This window comes from Pholis gunnellus, assembly GCF_910591455.1.
Source record: "Pholis gunnellus genome assembly, chromosome: 9".
Lineage (NCBI taxonomy): Eukaryota > Metazoa > Chordata > Actinopteri > Perciformes > Pholidae > Pholis > Pholis gunnellus.
In genome coordinates, this window is record NC_136535.1 from 2,803,410 (window position 1) to 2,823,796 (window position 20,387).

A 20,387-nucleotide genomic window follows, 5' to 3' on the forward strand; every position below is an offset into this window, starting at 1 on the left:
GAACGTGCCCTAATACATACTGCCACAGCCTAACAACATAATGCCTACATGCTTTTCAGATTGTTTAACAACTTCTGAAATCGCCAAATATTACATTGCCAAGAGTTTGACATTCATTTTTTGTGTGCTGTTTTTTCACCTCACCTTTGAGTATCGCTTCCAAAACAGGAATAGACTTCTTTTTTTTTTAACATAGTCTGACGACCCTTCGTACAACTTAATTAATTTGAAGCATGCAGAGACCTTTCCAGTCATTGGACCACTCAGCTAAAACCACTGTCAATGCATGCACCTGGCAAAGGTAGTAAGGGGAAATATGAGGCAACAGGTCATCGGCTCTGTTCGTCGAGATTACAGGGGAGGGGGTTTATGGTTGACATTGGACTGTAACATCTGGGACTTCCATCCTACTGCAAAGAGAACCCACTGGCAGCTGTCCAGTTATGCGGCTGGGCGTGACATTGATGGTGTTAACTGGCAAAGCAGACACACACACACACAAAGTTATAATCATCCTACTTCCTTCTGTGGCCTAATTTGCACAGCTGTGACAGACTTCCTACATCTAAGCCTGTATATGCATACATGTGTATAGACCCAGAAGAATTAAGAGAGTGTAAGCTCTCACTCTTGTCTGAGATGTTGGCACCTGGCAGCCAGAGATGGAGTGAGACTGTGAGCTGAGTTCTGGGCAGAGGTGAGAGACTAACACGTCCCGTACGAAGTAAAGATAATGAAATGTGAACAGTGAGACACCAAGTGGCGTGTTAAGTACTGCAGGGAGTTGAAGAGTCACAGTTAGCGTGGGAGAGCAGTGAAAAGTGGGAGTGTAAGGCAGGAGATGGTTAGTCAGTATACATTCAAGGCAAAGAGGAGATGGAGAATTGAGCAGGCAGTAATAGTCCGAAGTTTGAGTCACCCACTGTGTATCCCTCTCTTATCCTACTTTCAGCCAGCATGAGTGCCACTCAGCTCAGGGGCCCGTGGACCGCCTGCCATGCCAGCGCCGTCTTATTCTCCCAGTAGGCCTCACCTCAGCCTCGCTGCCATGCTGCTGCTAGTGTCACACTTTTATTAGCCCTCTGGGAAGGCTTCCCATCATGCCACCAGCACTCCCAGCAAACACAAGACCCTGACGACTTCTGACAACATCCTCAGACTTTTTAGTGGTGCAAGAGTACAGCGAGCTTTTAGTTGGATGTCATGTAACAGAGTTCATGTGAGTACTGTAAAGGGTGAGTATTGGTGGATAGATTGACACCAAACCATCATGTCAAATCCACTGAGGGTGACTCCTCAGGATTACTTCCAGGACTATATCCTTGACTAACTGCCAATGGATTAGTAGAGGAAAGTATGTTTAAGAGAGATGCAGATGTGTTTTGGGTGGAAATGTCTGTTTATCGTTTCGACGAACAGTCCTCCAGTTTGATATCTTAACGCACCAGATGGCTTGTTTACACACTGGACAGAGCCGTCATTGGAAACAGTTCGGAAAAGGACAGGCACTTTCCAAACGTACCTGGTGATTGGATGAACCATCTGTCAATAAAAGTCTTGATGAAGCCGGTCCGGAGAAGAGCAAAGACATCTTTTCCGTGGAGAAAAGCCTTCAGTGTCATTCTTTGCTCTGCTTTCAATGAAGAAATGTTCTCCAGTTCAGATATAACTGAAGCTGCCAGTCACAGGACGCTCAGTGGTCCAGTCACTAACGCATTACTTGAAGCCTTTTTTTGTGATATGTGATACATATTTCTCTCCTCTCCTTACTAACCTTTACCATTGTATTCTCAGGTGGAAATTGTGACCCATACAGGGCCTCATCGGCGACTGTGGATGGGCCCCCAGTTCCAGTTTAAGACCCTTCACCCTTCAGGCCAGACCACAGTCATCTCCTCCTCATCCTCAGTGCTTCAGTCCCAGGGCCCCACTGATGTCCAACAGCCACTGTTGGACTTTGACACAGACGACTTGGACCTACACAGCCTGAGGTACTTAGAAACTATCAGTTAGAATACACCCTGTAGTCAAAATCTTGGTTTAGAGATGCATTAGCATAAATGTTGATGTACAAATACACACTATGTTATCAGTCTAAATGAGAAAATATCATTTTAGCAAAGGGGGTTTGCAAAAATATACTATTTACTTTTTTTATACAAAAAAGGTTTACCAGAAATGATCCTTACAAGAGCATGTATAAGAATACTGTTGTCACAATCGTATATTTCCCCACAATTATCACTCAAGTGTAGGCACTAAACCAACAATCTCAGAACCCATCGGCTGTGGGTTTGAAGACTGATTAGCCTTTGGGGCCAAGGCGCTATGTCTGGGGTTCCGGTTCCGGAAGCCAAGACTTCCTTTTCCATATGCTGCTCAATGTTTACAATCATATTAGCAACTTCAGATACAATACTGGAGTTGAGAAGTAGACAATTTTAAAGCTAATTTTTAAACAAAATCATCGTCAGATGATAGCCGATGGGTTCCGAGATTCCATTTTGGCCAATGCATTCTGCCATTTTTGCACTCCAAGCGGACTGTTAACCTGCATTCAACCAAAGCTTGCTCGGACGTGATGAGACTACAATCCGAAACCAGAACGTTTCCAAAGCAACAATCTTTTCCCGTTGCCTACAGATCCTACATGAGAGTACTAAAACAACAACTCACATCTCCCCCATGGGTTCCTGGAACCAGATCTAGTCAAACAGGCATCTGGGGCCCTTAGATGTCACTGTATGTGTGTAGTAATGTATATATACTGAATGTGTGCAGAATCCAGCCGGTACGTTCAGAGCCAGTCAGCATGCCCGGCTCATCTCGGCTGGTGGCAGATCGTAGAGGGCAGTCCAACCTCATGGACACAGGATCAGGTAGGAATCTTTTTGGCTTCTCTCTGGTGTATTTGAATACAACCTCATTACATTGGTTCCTCTATTTCATCCTTCTCCTACCTGTTTCAATTACATGTAGTTCATTCTACTCCATCTACCTTACTGCAGTCTCTCATTGTCTGAAGTTGGTGTATCCCATGAATCACATTGTGGTGCTGTCTACGTGGTCCATGCTTGAGTCATGTTTAGGTATATCCACATTAACACAATTTCAAAGAAAGACAGTGTCTGAGACACAAGTAGCAGTCGATGCCGTTCTTTTCCTACTTGACATTTACACTTCCTGTATTCACCTCTCTCAACCACGTCGACTGACAACTGAAGTCTCAGTGTTACAATACTGTTTAATGAGGCAATGGAAAAGAAAACTCAATTGTCTAAATGTGCCTGATTACAGTTAATAATAATAAATAATGATTCATTTTATTTGTATAGCGCTTTAAAAGGTACTCAAAGACACTTTACATGGTAGAAACAGAAACAATAGAAGTAATTACAATAAAAACAAAATAGATGACATCATAACAGTAAGGAGCGACACGCAAAAAAGTAGGATGATGTATGAGTTGTACCATCTTACCTGCTTTACATGTTCTATCCCCCCATGTTCTTCCCTGATTGGAAGGACTTAAGCTACCTTGGGAAAAGGATGCAGAGGGAGTGACATTGCTAAGACTTTGTTAAACTGCAAATGTTGTCATCATCAAATATTATACAATGTTTTCCCATCTGAGAGCTCGCTAAGAGATTTGGTGAATGACTCGTTTCGAAGTTGTAGCTAAAGGAAGTCTGCTCCGCTGAAAGATATGAGTCAACTCTAAAGTAGTTCAAAAACTAAATGTTTGCTTTTCAGCTATAGTTACCTTATTATTCACTCTGTTATTTAAAACTCAGTCCTCTTGCTTTGTATAATGCTGATATCTTATTAGTCAGCATGATATCCACTAAGGACCTCGCATTGGGAATACTAATGTGTGGGAAATCTCAACATTCCTGTTGTGCGCTCGTTTGCCCTGTGTCAGCGAAAGGTTGTTAAAATGTACACTAACATCCCAGCGTCACACAACATCCACCAACATGTCTAATTTATCATAATTGTATTAAACATGCTTGATAATACATTAGCAGCGTTCCTACTTAAAAATGAACGTTTGTATGGGAAAACAATAATCTATAATTATAATTTATTCATATCCTGAGCATATTACTTCCTACTCTAACTACTATTTCATGTACTCTGTTGACAACCTGAGTTCAATGGTAAAGGGTTTTCCTTTGCTGTTGTCTAACACCAGCAAAATCGCATCCGAGTGGATTATAAGTAGTCAGTCTTTTAGCCATTCAGCAGCTTTGCTGCGTCCCACCATGCACAGCTGTGAGTGTTGCACCGCATCCATGTTGTTTTCCTTCCTATTGTTGTGTGCTTGGTGCCCTTATTCTGTAATTAGATAGACTGCGATTGTTTGAATAGGCTTGTAAAGTCTATCAGCCATCGAATACGATTGATTTAGTTTCAAGTGATTTTGATGTCCCTCTACATGTCTCCTTTAATCTGGTTACGATGTTAGGCTAATCCAATCACTCACAGATGAGAGGATTTCCCCTTCAAAATATGTCTTTTACTCTCAAAGTATAATGCTGTTACATGGGTCTTGTGAGTGTGCGTGTTTGTATGTGTGTGTGTGTGTGGGGGGGGATTATGCCTGGTATTTACTGCCAGTGTGGGTGAGGGAACCATCACTTATTGCGTGACATTATATCCTGTTGCCTTCTGTTTGATAAAAGAGATACAGGAGCGTCTGTGGCGTCTGTGGCATTATCTGCTGTGTCTTGAGACTTCACCCATCTGATCTGACAGATAGCCACCCCTGGTTTATTTCACTCGGGTGTCAACAAATATGTACAGCTTGTGTCACAAAAAGGTGTGTCACAAAGAGTTTCACATATCTGGTAGGATGTTTTTCTTCACACCCTGGCTCTGCTTTTCAACACATACCAAGCGGTGCTTTGCAGCACACACAACTGTAATAATTCACGTGAACGTAGATACGGTTTGTTTACCACATTTGTTATTTTCAACTGAACACTGACTAGGCTCGAGAATTGTACGAGAGAGAAGATGTAGCTTTAGCTTTCCATAACGGTGATTGTTATAAACATAGACCGTATAAATTGTTAGCTAGCTTAGCAACATCTACATTGACGGTAAGATTCAGTGTCAGTAGACACGCAGATAACGTTTCTGTAACACGAATCGTGAGTCTGTGTCATAAAACATGCATCAATTTGATCATAAATGTATTTGTAGAGATATTACGGTTAGCTGTTGTAGCATTCTAGCCAAACAGCTACCGTGGTGCTAACATCAGTTCAGCAGCGTGGTGGCTTCAACACTAACCAGCTGTGCTGTGCTTCAATTGGGTCGGCAAGGTGTAGGGAAATAAATCATAAATTGAGAGGTAGAAGATTGGTTTTGGATGCTGCCTGATACACAACATCAGCGTAATCCAATATTGGTTAAATGAGATGCAATGCATCTTTCTAACAGTTTCTTTCTAACAGTAAATGAAAAGCAGTTTCTGGATCAGTAAAGGACACCAATAGTTCATTTTATCCACAATATAATTACTATGTCATGTCAATTTAAGTTGAGAGTCAGACTGAATGCCCAGGTATTTGGTTTGTTCAACAGTTTGCAGTGGCGTACCATCAACTCAGGCTATACCACATGAGTACGCTTTAGATTTAGATGTAATGCTTTAGTGTGAGGTTTAGTGTTATTCAGTAGTCATTGAAAAGATGCTAAAATCATTCTGCAAAGCTGATTCAATTTGTTTTAGATGTGCATATTACTGTATCGTCCACATAAAGCTGAACACAACATTCAGAACAAATTGAGGAAATGAAGTGGACCCAGAGTTGAGCCTCGAGCCACACCTTCTTCTTGTACTAATGTATCAGATGTGCTTACTTGAATGGCAACACATTGTTTTTCAAATACTTTTGCCACAAAACAAATAACAGAAGTTCAAGTTCATTGTCACCTTTCTGCAAGGCAGTGATTTGTGAACATTTTCATGTGGCAGGTATTTCACGAGTCGATAAATAGATGTTAAAGAGTTCACAAAAAGGGGACAAAAGAATGTGGGACGATTCAATAGCATCCAAGCCAGGACCACCTCTGGACCTCAACAAGTGTTATCGCTGCTTGATGGATAACATATTTATTTATTGCAGAACTGATGTAATATATGTGCCACCAATTTAGGTTATACAGTATACTTAGTTATTTGTTCTTTTCCATGTGGGTTTTGATTAAGATTTTCGTTTTCCATATTGAAATATGTCTCAATAGAGATGAGAGTGTGTTATATGAGACTAGAGTGTGCTACTTCAATAATTCTATATATGTTTTGTGTTTGTTATCAGTACATTAATAAATAAAGCTTATAGCAATATATAATTGCATTGTGCATTCATGATTCATTCATATTTTCATGGCAACGGTAAAGGCTGGCCAAGTGGGGATCAAGGGATCAAGTAGTTCAATGTTTGCTCCCACGTTCACCAGTTAAAGTACAGTACATCATCAGACCGAGTGCTGCTCAGACCAACTCTTTCTTTATCCTTCTTCTCTAACTGTACCCTTCCGTCTGCCCAACATCGTATTTGTGATTCTTCTGTGTTTTCAGTTTCTTTAATAACTGGTTCAGAGCAGTTATTGTGTGTGTGCGTAAGGAGGTTCATTGTTGTGTCCTGCCACTGCCATGGCGCCGCCTCTTATCACACACACACACATCACTTTTGTCTCACCCTGTGAGGAACACGCCTGTGTGTCGCACAACTATCCAAAATAAGTTTAAAGTCGTTTTTTTTTGATTGAAGGAGACAATTGATACTCAAATTAAAATCAAAGTATGTCCATTCATTTCCAGTTGTGCTAATAAGAACACAGTGAAACCTGATCACTGGTACGAAGTTGTTGAATTGAGGTTGACACCTTTCTGAGTATGTTGTAGCACTTTAGGTTGAACTGATGGTAGACTTTGATAACGGCAACCTTTTTGGGCTTGAAGCATCAGACAGTGATATTTAATTCTTTCAGATTCATTCATTTTTATTTCAGTAAATCCCACGTTCAGTGATTGCTCTAGTACTGTATATCGCATCGGTTCCACAGAGGGATGGCAGAGGATTCAGTATGATCGGATAACTTGAAGTGGAAGCATATCATGAGGACATGAAAATGTCATGTCATCAGAGTTTTGTGTGATGTCATACATGACCGTTGAATGTGATTTATTGCGTTAAACATCCGTTTGTGTGTTTAATATTTCATCTCTTATACATATAGGACTTGTGAAATGTGTGTGAGGAATGAGCTTTCACAGACGACGCTATACTACTATACTGTAGACACACACGGCTAATAAAGCGGTTTATGTGTGGCCGACTCGTGTCTTCCAGTAAAAGTGTTTCCTTCAGAGTCCTCAGGCCCAGTGAAGCCATAAAGCTTTAGTTTTCCCTACAGTGACTCACTTACAGTCAGTCAGTCTCCCCGGTGTCTGCTCCCATCTTATCTCAACCCATACACTCTGCTTATCTCTGCCTTCCCTGAGGTGATGGGACGCCATCTGCATGGAACACACACACACACACACACACACACACACACACACACACACACACACACACACACACACACACACACACACACACACACACACAATGTATGCTGTACAGTGCTTCCAGTCATTTCTTGACTCAGCATATTTGTCTGAATGGAGGGGACAGAGGAGCCCAACACCAATGCTACTGTCTCACTTTCCACCAGCTGCAATATACAGAATCAATATGTAGCTGTAATCAATACCCTCTATCTGCACCCCAAGCCTGCTTTGGTGTGTGTGTGTGTGTGTGTGTGTGTGTGTCTGAGTGTAGAGGCGGCTTCAGTCCTAGACTACACACTGGCATTTTGTGGCCCAGGACATCATATCTAGAAAGAAAGAAAAGGAGACAGACCTGATAGAGAGATAACACTGCAAGACTGAAAGAAAGAGTATTTAATCCTGTGTGCACTGATAAATCTGCCAGTCCCCCTCTACACTACTGGAGGTGTGTTTTGACTCTACAAAGAGAGCCACCCTGCTCCAAAACAGGAAATAACAACAGAACCCCCTGTCCACAGCATCAGCCATTTTGTTGTTTTGTTGTTGTCATCTTCAGAGTGTGTGTGTGTGTGTGTGTGTGTGTGTGTGTGTGTGTGTGTGTGTGTGTGTGTGTGTGTGTGTGTGTGTGGTTTATCTGTGGCGTGAATCAGTGATAGTGTGTTAGCTGGCGGCAGAGCAGGATGAGATGGAGCTGGGTTATCACAACACTTTAGAGAGCTACTGGACTTTGGCACTGGTCTGTGTGTGTGAGTGTGTGTTGGGGTTAAATACACACACTGGTTTACATGTATGACCAATATAGGATTCAGAATTTCTTTTCATTCTCAGGGAAAACAGTGAATAACAGCTTTAGGAATCGTTTAACTGAGACCTTTAATCCAAAACGCAGTACTGGCTGCTCAGTTGAACCACGACGTGTGTATCTATCTCTGGTCGGCCTGCATGTGTACAGACGTGTGTGTGTGTGTGTGTGTGTGTGTGTGTGTGTGTGTGTGTGTGTGTATACTGTAGGGTTGCCCTCTGTCTAGTGTGTGTCAGTCCATTAGCAGCATCCTGTAAAACACTGAGTTAATCAGTGTGGGATCAGCAGCTATCAGCCATTAGCCACATCCACCCTCACATTATCACAGCTCACTTACCTTCACCCACTCTGTTGGAGGGTGTATGTATATTTGTGCATCGACCTCTGAATGGTCGACGGAGAATCATTCATAACTTTAAAATAGATTTAGCTCTCTGCTAGTGTTATTTAGCCTTTCTGGGGCTTTTGCATGGATGAATCAATTAATCTAATTTCAGGCCACAAATTGCCCCCTTGCAATTTATAACAGGCTCCTCAGTCACTTCATCGTGGCGTCTGGCCTGGGTGTCGGACTAAAAAAGTGTTCTGTAACGTTACTCTATGCTCACATATCTGTAACATATATATATATGTCTGTTTCAGTGTGCCCCCACCTCATCCACTAAATTATTTTGCTAATATTTTGCAAGTTGTTAGTCGGACTATGAAGGAGCAGCGATGGCCTGGATAACCGCTGGCTACCCTGGAACCCCAGAACTATAGCCCCTTGCCCCCAGAGGCTTATCGTTGTCAGACACAATGCAGATGGGTTCCAAGATCTCTGAGTGTGTTCTCTGCCGAGCAGCATTGTTCCAAAATAAATTCCCTCATTTGATGTTTTGATAGTGTTGGGGGAGAGCACTGTCTAACGTGATGCTCCAACAGCTACCAGTCGGTTCATTGTTCAAGTGAATTGCCGAGCATGACTGCCTAACATCCCTGTTTGTTCATGTCATTGTAAAGTCAATGGGTGGCTTTCACTATTCTCTGACATTTTATAGACTAAATGTTTTAACCAGTTATCGATTCACCACGGAATAATCATTGGATTCATCTATAGTGAAACATAGTAATCCTTTGAATCAGTGTGACTCTGCAGATGTCCTCACTAGTGTTAAAAAAACAAAGCTTGAAGTTTATCATTATGGTTGGAATAAAGGATGGTTAACAAAATACTGCAGTCAATACAACATGCTTAGGATGTCTTTTATGGCCACATCAGTGTTTTCACACATTTCTTTGCTGTTTCCTTGTATTCACTCTGCAGCATCATTCAAGCTGTTGAATGTGGGATGGAATAACTCTCACAAGAATAAACTGAAACATGATTTGGATAGATCCCTTTATTTAAGGAGAAGTCTCTGCACATATTTGTACCATCATGAAATGAATGGAAACCAATGGCTGCCTTGAAGTTAAATACGATCTAAAGCACTACAGCATGCACTGGTCAAATGTCAGTTGCTTTTCAAAGCGCGCATGATTGGTAGTCACTGAACTAAAACCTGCAACAGCACTGGAATGTCCCAGCCATTCTTTTATGTGGGTGTGCATGCATGCACCTGTTAGCATCCCCAACACAGTGTCCCCTTATCCCAGTGACCCACCAATTCTTTACCACCATCAGCACCACCCTGAGGCGAGAAGGGGGTTTCCCCTGCTTTATTGTTCCCACAGAGGCTGGAGGAGAATGAAAAGCCATCTTCTCCTCCCCTTCATACTTGAGCAGCCATTTAAAAGACTAGGCACCTGTGCTGTGGTATTTTGTCTCCCGTTCTTTTTCTAATACACACATACCCCAGTAACCTATACCCCACAATTACCTCCCAGCCTCATAAAGGGCCCTTGTATTTTTGTGCCATAGTGGCCACACTGACAACAGTGATCGCGCAGGCCAGAAAGATGCCATCCGATCTCTTCTTTAAAGACAAATACCCTCATTTCCCGTGACCCCCCCCCCTCTCCCCACCCTTCCATTCCTCCTCTCCTGATTATTTTCATCAATAGGCACCTTTGTCACTTTGCTGCCACTCTGCCCTCCCACCCCCCACCTACCCTGTCCATCGCCTCGGGGTGTGTTTGGTGGGTCACCTGTTACGTCCTGTCACCAACCAATGGGTCATTGGTTGGTGACAGGACGTAACAGCAGATCTCAACAGTCATCACCGCTCCTTTTTGTTTTGTCATCACCAGCGATCAGGCAAAGGTAGACCTCAGGAGGAAGAGCGATGATCTGCTGGGAAATCTGAAAGAAAGGGAAGCAGAGTTAAGACGAGTAACGCGGGGCGACACATTTAAATACGGTTTACCTGCTGCTGCTGGAATTCCTGGAATAGCTCCTGGTAGTTTGAAATGCCTATTCCAGACGGAGATCAATGTCTCTGTGGAAGTCACAGACACTATAATTAAGAACTGGGATTCCTTTGGAACTCTGTGGATATCATTTCATTCTCTGGGGAATTCATAATGTATTGTTCCCAAGGTGAAATTTGTCTAAAAGTAAAAGCACTGCTGCTTGAACACAACACAATACACCACCGGCACCCCACATACACTCCAGTACACACACACAAAAGCAGGTTTTCTAATTAACCGTTGAACAGCTGTTTGGAAAGCGAGTGAATGACCTGAAGTCACCGAGGGCCATGCAACACATGTGGGATGATCATGGCTGTTTGCGCAAACACGGTGTGAAGGAAGGAGTGTTTCATTCCACCTGTCACGTTACAGGCCTTCGAATCAAATAAGCATTCATCCTAATGTTATTGTTGATTTGCCAAAATCATGCACAATGTTAATATAGACTGTGCATATCTGTAGATATGAATTTAACACATTTGGCATGAGCACATTTTACAGTAATGTAAATTATATCCATTTGAAGGAATCAGGATCAAAGTTGCAAGTCTGCCTTGAAATGCAAAGTTTCAATACTACCTAATGGTCCAAAAACCTTTCTTTATGTAAAAGCACTGAAGGAGGATGAGGTGTCAGGCCTCTGTGGTAAACCTGTGCAGATCAAAACAACATGGAGCCAGATTTGGAATTAAGTCCAGTTACAGAATAAACCCATTGTTTATTTGTTTTTTTACGTTATTGTTACATTCTTAGCTTTACAGTACAAAAGTCAAGTTTATTCTCACGTTTCAAGGGAAATGTATTTTCACACGGATAGCGGTCTCCGCTCTGAACATGTGTTATCATTGTGAGTTGAAAACAAATTTGAAATGCAATAACTTGTTAGATCTAGAGTAAGAATGTGTCCTACTAGTTGTCAGCGTTTCACACGTGTGTTAAAACAAACTTTTCATATCATCGTCACTCGGAGGGTTTCCAGGTCACGTGTGTAATTTAGGGTTACAATTTCAGATCATTTCTTTGATTGATTAATCTGTCGATGAGTCACGAATAAAGCTCGAGAAGAAATGCTCACCACAAGTCTTTAACCCTCTAACATCCAACTTTCCCCACGTTAACTTTAACTTTAGAAACTTCAGTCAATGACTGAAATTATTTTCTGTTAACTGATAAGTCAACTAACTATCAGCATGACGCGTAACCAAGTCAAAAAGAAGACAGGAGGACTCAACTTCAATATTTCTTCCTCCTACTTCCTTTCCATTTCCTGTTTTCACGTGTATCTCCTCTCTGAGATTCATCGTTTGCTCACTTTTAAGACTTCAGGAATTGCGTTCACTGGCATGTGTGAGTGTGTGAGGCTTCGGGGACGAGGACGGGGATGGTTCTGCCACATGTAGGGATTTATGGAGAGTGTGTGCGTGACTGAGAGATCAGGGAATGACATGGATTGATATGGGTCAGTGCTGATCAGGTTTTTTGCTGCTGTTATCAGTCTCTCTCTCTCTCTCGCTCTCCCTCTCTCTCTCCATCTGTCTCTCTCTCTCTCTCTCTCTCTCTCTCTCTCTCTCTCTCTCTGTGTGTGTCTATGCGTGTGTATTTTTGTGTTGGTGCACTTATAATCTGTAAGAGATGGAATGCCCTCCAGCATCAGTGTTATACAGCCATTGCATGTGTGCTCTGTGCTTCCATGTGACTGTGTGTGTGTGTGTGTGTGTGTGTGTGTGTGTGTGTGTGTGTGTGTGTGTGTGTGTGTGTGTGTATGCATGTATGTGCAGTGCCAGAGGGCAGTGAAGACTGAGCAGCTGCTCTTTATAGTGACTGAACGGACACCAATGTGTCGGGCATCTGCCATGCGTTCACCCTACCGCCTACCCACTGAAGTGTGTGTGTGTGTGTGTGTGTGTGTGCGTGTGTGCGTGTGTGTGTGTGTGTGTGTGTGCGTGTGCGTGTGAAAGTGAGAGAAGCTGTGTTGGTGTGTGTCATCATGTAATTCTGTTTCCAGCGAGTTCATAATTGTGTAGCAGTTATAATACTATAGAGGAGTATAGATGTATGTATCTTTCTTTGACATGATGGTTATGAATGTGTGTGTGTGTGTGTGTGTGTGTGTGTACATACACCAGCTGCTGAGACAGAGGATCATGTTTTTCATGTTCATGTCCAGTGTGAAAACACTCACACATGTGCACACTCACATGTTACAGAGCGGCGCTGTGTCCCAGTGCGAGGGGGGCGGGGTTTGCTGTTGGTGCCACCCTTTCATTCCCGTGACCTCAATCTGCGGCGGGCGCCCTGCCAGGCTGGCCGTCCCTCCGTCTGCCGGGCCTGACATAACTTTCAAGATGTGAAGGGGAAGTCGTGGCCCAGCAGTAACCTCACCTCACACACACTCTGACACACACAGGCACTAACCAGTCTCATCGTTCTGATATGAAACAGAACAATAAAACAGGCACTAGAATAATGAGGCCTTTCCTTTGTTTTGATATTGTTTTAAATTTCTTTATTTATTATTGTCATTCCATGTTGGACTGTTGGTCTACCTGCTTACATTTTATAAACTAAACAATACATTGTTTCACTGCAAAAAATAATATTGAAATGAAAAATAGTGTTAGTTACAGCTCCATTTGGCTTAAAACATTATGAAACTGTTTTTTGCAAGTCGCATCACTAATGCATGACACTGCCATCAGGTTTTAGGGTTTCATCTCAGTGTCATTTTAACATTAAGGAGCGAGATAAGGGGGGATCACAATCATGCTGCGTGCTTCCCCGTGTCCGTCTCTTCAAACAGACATTGTTATCCAACACCTCACTCATTGCCCAAGTAGATGATTTTAACCCCCGACACCTCATTTGTCCACACACACACACACACACACACACACACACACACACACACACACACACACACACACACACACACACACACACACACACACACACACACACACACACACACACACACATATTTGTTTACTCAGCACATCAGTCAAATTTGAAATGAATGGTATAGTCCCATCGTGCAGTTTGAGTCGCCTTTCTAATATCATAGTTTGGTTTTCGAGTTGTTGAAACATGTTTCTGTAACAGCAAAAATCCGAAATGTCGTCCTAAAATAATAGTACGAAGTACTAATCAGATTTCAGACTAAGGAAGTGTCTCTAATGACCCCTGCTCATCATCAGCTTTATTCAGATGTAACTGAAAACACCTGTGTGTGTGTGTATGACCTATCATTTAGTGACGCAATGCAGTAAATTAGGACATTTATAAAAACCACTGCATCCTTTCAAAAAAACGTATTGCTGAACACATGGGTTCCTGTTTGTCTCTGGTGTTTTAACACTGGAGCAGTTCCATCACCCTGTTTTCTTTTTTCCCCATCTCTCCCTTCACACAAAATCAGCAAGGACAAACACAACACATTGTCATCACGAGTGACACATCTCTCTCTTGATTCGTCATCATTGCTCGTCTTCCTCCCATCTCTTCCTCTTTCCTTCTGTCCAACTCTCTCCCTCCATACTTTCCTCTCCCTCTCTCTCTGACACTAACCCTCTCTGACAGTGTCTCCATGCTGTCGTGCACTAATCCACCTCTGAGAGGTGTTAAAGCACTTACACACACACACACACACACACACACACACACACACACACAGCGTCGCTCTAGATCCCGTAAGGTATCGATCTGCCGTCCCGCTCACTCTAATGGGATTCTTTACACCTAAGCATCAGAAACGCCTAATGCATCACATCACATCTGATGCAGTCACGCACACACATTCACACACACACACACACACACACACACACACACACACATACACACTTTCAAACAGATAATAACGGCAAGCGGCTGAGCCTCGCTGGCAAGTGTGGTGCAAAATGAATAGAGGACAGAGGAGGAGAATGCACTCAGCATCCTGTGCCTCTGACTCACGTCACAGATGAGGCTACATCAGACACATGTGACTGTGAAATGATCAATCAACAAACAACAACTACAGAGGCTGTCTACACCTATAGAAATAACCCTGGGCTTTAGTGGTAGTTGTGTAACACATCCCTTTACCAAAGGTAACATCTGCTCATTTTTATTCTACAGAGCAGTGCTTTTAGGCTCGGCTTCGTCCCGGCCTTGATTAGCTGTAAGTCATCCACACCTTCAAAAAACCGTAAGCCGTGTTTCCACGAAGAAGTTCCTGCTCATTTTAGTCCTGGGACTACTTTTCTTAAGGGACTAAAAGGTTCCTTCAGCCAATTGTTGTCTGTGTTTCCATAGTGCTCTAAAGACCTGCTAAGATTAGGCAAATGAGTCCGCTAGCGTCTGTAAAGGAAACATGACGTGAGACGAGGGCTGCTGCTGCTGGGCGCTTCGTAAACGCCCTCTGAAGCTTGCAGTTCAGTCTGCCCGCAGGTTTCATCTAACAAAAGAAAAGAAACACGTTGTTTTTTAGATCACTCACTTGGACAACATTCACTGGGATAGTGTTTACTGATGCATGTTGTTCTGAATGAAATGTGGAGGACAAGGAACCTCAGAGCTTCTTTCTCCACAGTAAATCTTCTGTTTGCTCTTTAGAATGAAACCGTCGTGAAACAAACAGAAAATCACATGATCACATCAAAATGAGTCGGGAAGCCGACAGCCAAGCCTAACTTTACGTTTATAATGTCATCAAACATCTTATGAAAAAGTTACTCCTCATTTTTTCCTTCTTTTTCCTACGAAAATCCAGCAAGTCTGCTCGTTACATGCGTGTCTTTTCAAGATAAACTTCACAGGAAACAACTTGGTTAGGTTTCGGAAAACATCAGGAAATAGTAAGTAGTCAGTTAGGTCAAGACAACAAAGCTACTTAGTTTTGGAGGAGATTTGGGTTCAAATAACAGGAAGTGGCTTAACTTATGTACGGAATTAACGTGAGAAATAAATCAAAGGGGCACTAACAACGGCCTCCTTGTTGGACACATCCACCTCCGCTCCCATCCGCCCTGTGTGGGTTTTTGCAGTCTTAATTCTTCCTGGTTCATGATTACGTGGATTACATCCAATTTGATCTACAAATGTCCACAGGTATATCGCCGAACGCTGTGGGAGAAGAGTCTGAGTTATCTGGATAACTATCCAGATCCGCTTCGTGGAATAGTAATCCAGTAATTAGACTTATTTATCAGTATGGGCAATATTAGCTCATTGGCTAAAATTGGCCAATATATATATATATATATATATAAGAGGTGAGTTAGAAACAGTGTCTCCATTACACAGTTTATCCACCAGAGACAGCTGACAAGTTTATTTTTCCACTGTGAAGTGTGCTGGTGTCTTGCTCAGTTGTTTATGATAGGAGGAGACTTCTTGGTGGGGGAAATTCACAAACATAACCAAATATTGTTTATATTATGGCTTTTAATCATTATTAGATTTGTAAAGTCCCCATCCAGTCCGCACTGTGTTTAGTCTGTTGTTCTTTCACTGGGATGTTGCTCTCTGTGCAGAATGATGGATGTTTTGTGTTCACATCCATCTGTTGGTGGAGGAAAGTTTCTTTGTCCTCACTTTCAATCTCACTTCAACACACATTATGCAACTGTGATGTGGAAACTTGGCATTTCCAGCACACATACTCTGAGAATGGACTGTTCAGTGAAGTTGAAGACACTGTGTGCCCAGCTGTTTTTGCATACTAATAAATCCCACATTTCTGATTTAGGGAGAGGAGGTTTATGTCATTTAAGAAATGTCGAATGAGGCCATTTAACTGTATTTGTTGAAAAAACATGAGACTTACATTAATATTCAGAGCAAAACATGTTTAGATGTTTGGAGGGGATTTTAACTCCCAATATCAGTGTTGCAGATGGAAAACAAAACGGACCGTGAGCTTTCAAAGCTTTCTTTATCTTCATTGCCTCTTTCCTTCCTTTTGTTTCCCTTGGTGTCACCTCAGGGCTGACCAGGTGGTGGCTACTGCAGGCTCATTTCCTCAGCAGGTGTGTGTGTGTGTGTGCGCGTGTGCGTGCGTGCGTGCGTGTGTGCGCGCGCGCATCTTTCTCTTCGTCTGTGTGTGTGCATGCATGCGTGTAGTGAAATGTGTGTATGAGCGCACATTTACGTAGATACAATCTACTCACCTGCTCCTGTCACAGAAGCAGCCATTGTGTGTTGATGCTGGCCGGCTCACCAACCCCCTCCAGGTGACAACAGGTGTGTGTGTGTGTGTGTGTGTGTGTGTGTGTGTGTGTGTGTGTGTGTGTAAAGGGATAATATCAAGGAGGATATTGTTTGTGCCCGGGTGGGGGAGATGGAGGGAGAGGGGAAGAGGTTACAGCCTTTCTCTCCTCACCTGGAAATTATGTCCTGCCGCCATTTTAGTGGAGTGTGTTTTCAATCACCGCAGGAACGTGAGAAATGTCCGCTTGGGAATTCCTCCCCAACTTCCTGTCTGTCTCTCACCGTTTATGTGTGTGTGTGTGTGTTAGAGGGAGAGAGAGAGATGTGTGTCTGTGTTTAATTGTGGATTTGTATCAAAAGTGACAGTTTCCTTTTCCCTCATGTCACTCAGTGTAGTTAGTTTGTTTCTGTCTTCTTCCTCATCAAAGGCTCAGTTCATGCCATTGAAATGAGACGTCTCCCTCCAGCCCAAAACAATGGAGGTGAATGGAAGTGTATTTGTGCTGCTACATGCAGCATCTGTTCGGGAGAAAGTGACAGCTTTGGTCCAGATAATCCACAGAACACTGTGTGAACAGATGGTTTCATTCTTTTGCCCGCTACAGACAACCTGAATGTGTTTTACAAATGTATGGTCTGTGGACAGATAATTACCTTTTTATAATAATAATAGTTGGTGTTTTTTGTTTTTGTTGTTATTACTATCATTTTCTTTTCAACATAAAATGTGCAGGAAGGAAATATAATTCAGAGTTAACACCAGAACTGCCATCTCAGCTGGTCTGTGTGTCCTGGGTTGATTGTGACTGTTGTGAGCATAAAAATAAATAAAAAGGACAAAAAGCAAAGCGGGCCATGACGGATCGGTGCATCAGCAAATCAACCACATCTCTGCAGAAGTTAGGAAGCATAAGAGATTGAGAGGCCGAGACAGGAAACGCACATCTTTGTCTCATTCGCACAAACACACACACTTAGACTCAGGCTTGGCCTCACTGATGTGTAGCAGTAGTGGCAGCACTAGCACACGTTAGCATGTTGCAGCTGCAGAGCCTTGCATCTTTTACTGAAGTTCACAGCAGAGGCAAAGTGACAGCTTTCTTGGACGGAGCTGCTTCCCTTTGTCCTTTTCCTGCCGCTCCTCTAGCCTGTCGTGTGTGTTTAGACAGTGTGTGTCTGAAGGTTTTGCAGTGTGGCCAGACTGAGCAGGTAGTTCAGTGCATTTGATTGTCTGTTTGCCCTCTTGTTGGTGCTGCAATTTTGATATGCTTTAGCTGTCCACTGCACTATTTCCAGCTTATCTACCTTATTTCTCCTCAGCTTTTTTTTTTGTCAGCAGTTCTGTGCTTCTGTTTCACTCCCTCCCCGACTTACTCTCCCATCTCAGTCCCTGAAAGTCTCTCCATCGCTGTTATCGGCAGCACAGGAAGCTGTTGTTTCCATCTATCTGATGACAAGAGGAAAGACTCCAGATGTGAAGCGGCTCTCTCCATCCCAGATCAGTGTCTTAGTTACACAGCCTGCATCGTCTAGACATCAAGCTTGATGGTTCAAACCAATTTGTGGCACCAGTTCTAGCCTGTTATTAAAGATTAGATCTCCCTCTGTCAGCTTGATTGATCATGGAGTTGTGGTATCCTCGGTTTTAATGCAGAGTTTGTGTCCAGCTGCCTAAATATAGTTTTAGAAGCTGATAAGGGAAACAGGCAAACCTTTTACATTGTCACAGTATTGAGACCATCATAATGTTCAGATCTAAAGACATTAGAGGGATCGTTTGTGTGTTTTGAAGTGGGTCTGTGTGTGGTACTAATCCATAGTCATTGTATTAACTACAGTAAATGGCAGTCGGCACGCTGGTTCAGGAGTTCCAACAAAGAAGCAAAGCAATGTACTACTGCAGTATTGTAGCCACTTATAAAGATCAATATCAGTTTAAGTGTATGCTTTATTTAGAATAGTTTGGCTGGTTTGCCTTGCTGTGAGACAGTTATCGCCAAAGCTTCCTGACTTCTTTGAGAGAAAGAGTCATTTTACCTTGCAAAACACGGAGGTTGCTGGTCTACCGCTGCCTCAATCGGTTAAAAAAACCTGAACGATCGAGGCAGCGGTGGACCAGCAACCCCGTGTTCTGCTTGGTAAAATGACGGCTTGTTTTCAGATGACTTTGGCGAGGACATACATGGATGCAAGGGTCCGATGGCAAAGCAAAACTGTGATCCAATTCTAGATACAGTGAAGTTGATATTTATTTTGTTTGATTATGTCTTTCTTTTAGGTCTTCTATGTTTTGGGGCTGCCCCCGTCCACAGCAGTGCATTACTTTGCTGCTGTTCTGGTTGTCCTGTCTGCTTCTCAAAGTCGGAGGCCTGCCGACCACAGGCAATACACTGGGTTTGGATACAGTATATTTCATACAACCCAACTTCAAAAAATCAGAAGAATCCCTTTAAATCATGAGGTCTATATATAAAAACACCACTTTATGCCTTATTCAACTCAATAGGTAGGTATGACTTTTTCTTTTTTTTTTGACCTAATGGGTTGCATTATGATGATACACACTGGCATTTGAGTGATTATGACACACACATTGTACAGTATCTATGAACATGTAATACATGTTTCAATATATATAAAAATGAACTCTGTCATAGAAATGATTCAGGAACAATGCCCAGCAGAAGAAAAACCTTCGTCAACTTACATAAACGTGCATTCTCTCTAGTGTCCACCAGGGGGCGACTCCTCTGGTTGTATAGAAGTCTATGAGAAAATGACTCTACTTCTCTCTTGATTTATTACCTCAGTAAACATTATAAACATGACTTTATGGTCTCAAGCTCTAGTTTCAAGTCTTCTTCAATACAGCATGATGTTATGGTTGTCCAGACTTCATGCAAAGTTAAATGCAGCATAACTTTCACCTCTCTGCACAAAGATGAGTGAGGCTCTGAAAGCAAAGCTGCAGACCTGATTTGTGTGTGATTTTGTGCGTGTGTGTGTGTGTGTGTGTGCGGATACAGTGCCTGAGAACGAGTTAAAATACTAGAGGAGCATTTGGTGGAGGCCGGAAATGTATTCAGAAGCATAACACGTACTGAGAGAGCCCACTGCACACTAAACACACGTGCACACACAGAGCATGTGTTTCCAATGAAAGACGTGTACGGGAGAGCTGGTCAGCCATACAGTATGAGGTCATCCAGTTTGGTGTATGCATGTGTGTGTACCTATATGCATGTTTTGTGTGTGTGTGTGTGTGTGTGTGTGTGTGTGTGTGGGTGTAGTGCTCTGAATTATCATCTCACTATACTGTACATACCTGGGGGAGTGGAGAAGCACTCACACAAACAGGCTGCATTTATAAAGCCTTCAGTTAGTGTGTGTGTGTGTGTGTGTGTGTGTGGGGGGGGGGGGGGGGGGGGG

General features: G+C 42.7%; 1 protein-coding gene across 2 annotated transcripts in view; it reads left to right on the forward strand.

Annotated features, from left to right (window-relative positions):
• The window catches only part of bcas3 (BCAS3 microtubule associated cell migration factor), a 360,714-nt gene that overhangs the window by 133,890 nt on the left and 206,437 nt on the right, over nt 1-20,387 (forward strand). For both annotated transcript variants that reach the window (XM_079166673.1, XM_079166674.1), the window contains 2 exons: nt 1,795-1,991; nt 2,782-2,879. In XM_079166673.1, coding sequence (XP_079022799.1) covers nt 1,795-1,991; nt 2,782-2,879 — 295 coding nt within the window. The remainder of the gene's footprint in view (nt 1-1,794; nt 1,992-2,781; nt 2,880-20,387) is intronic.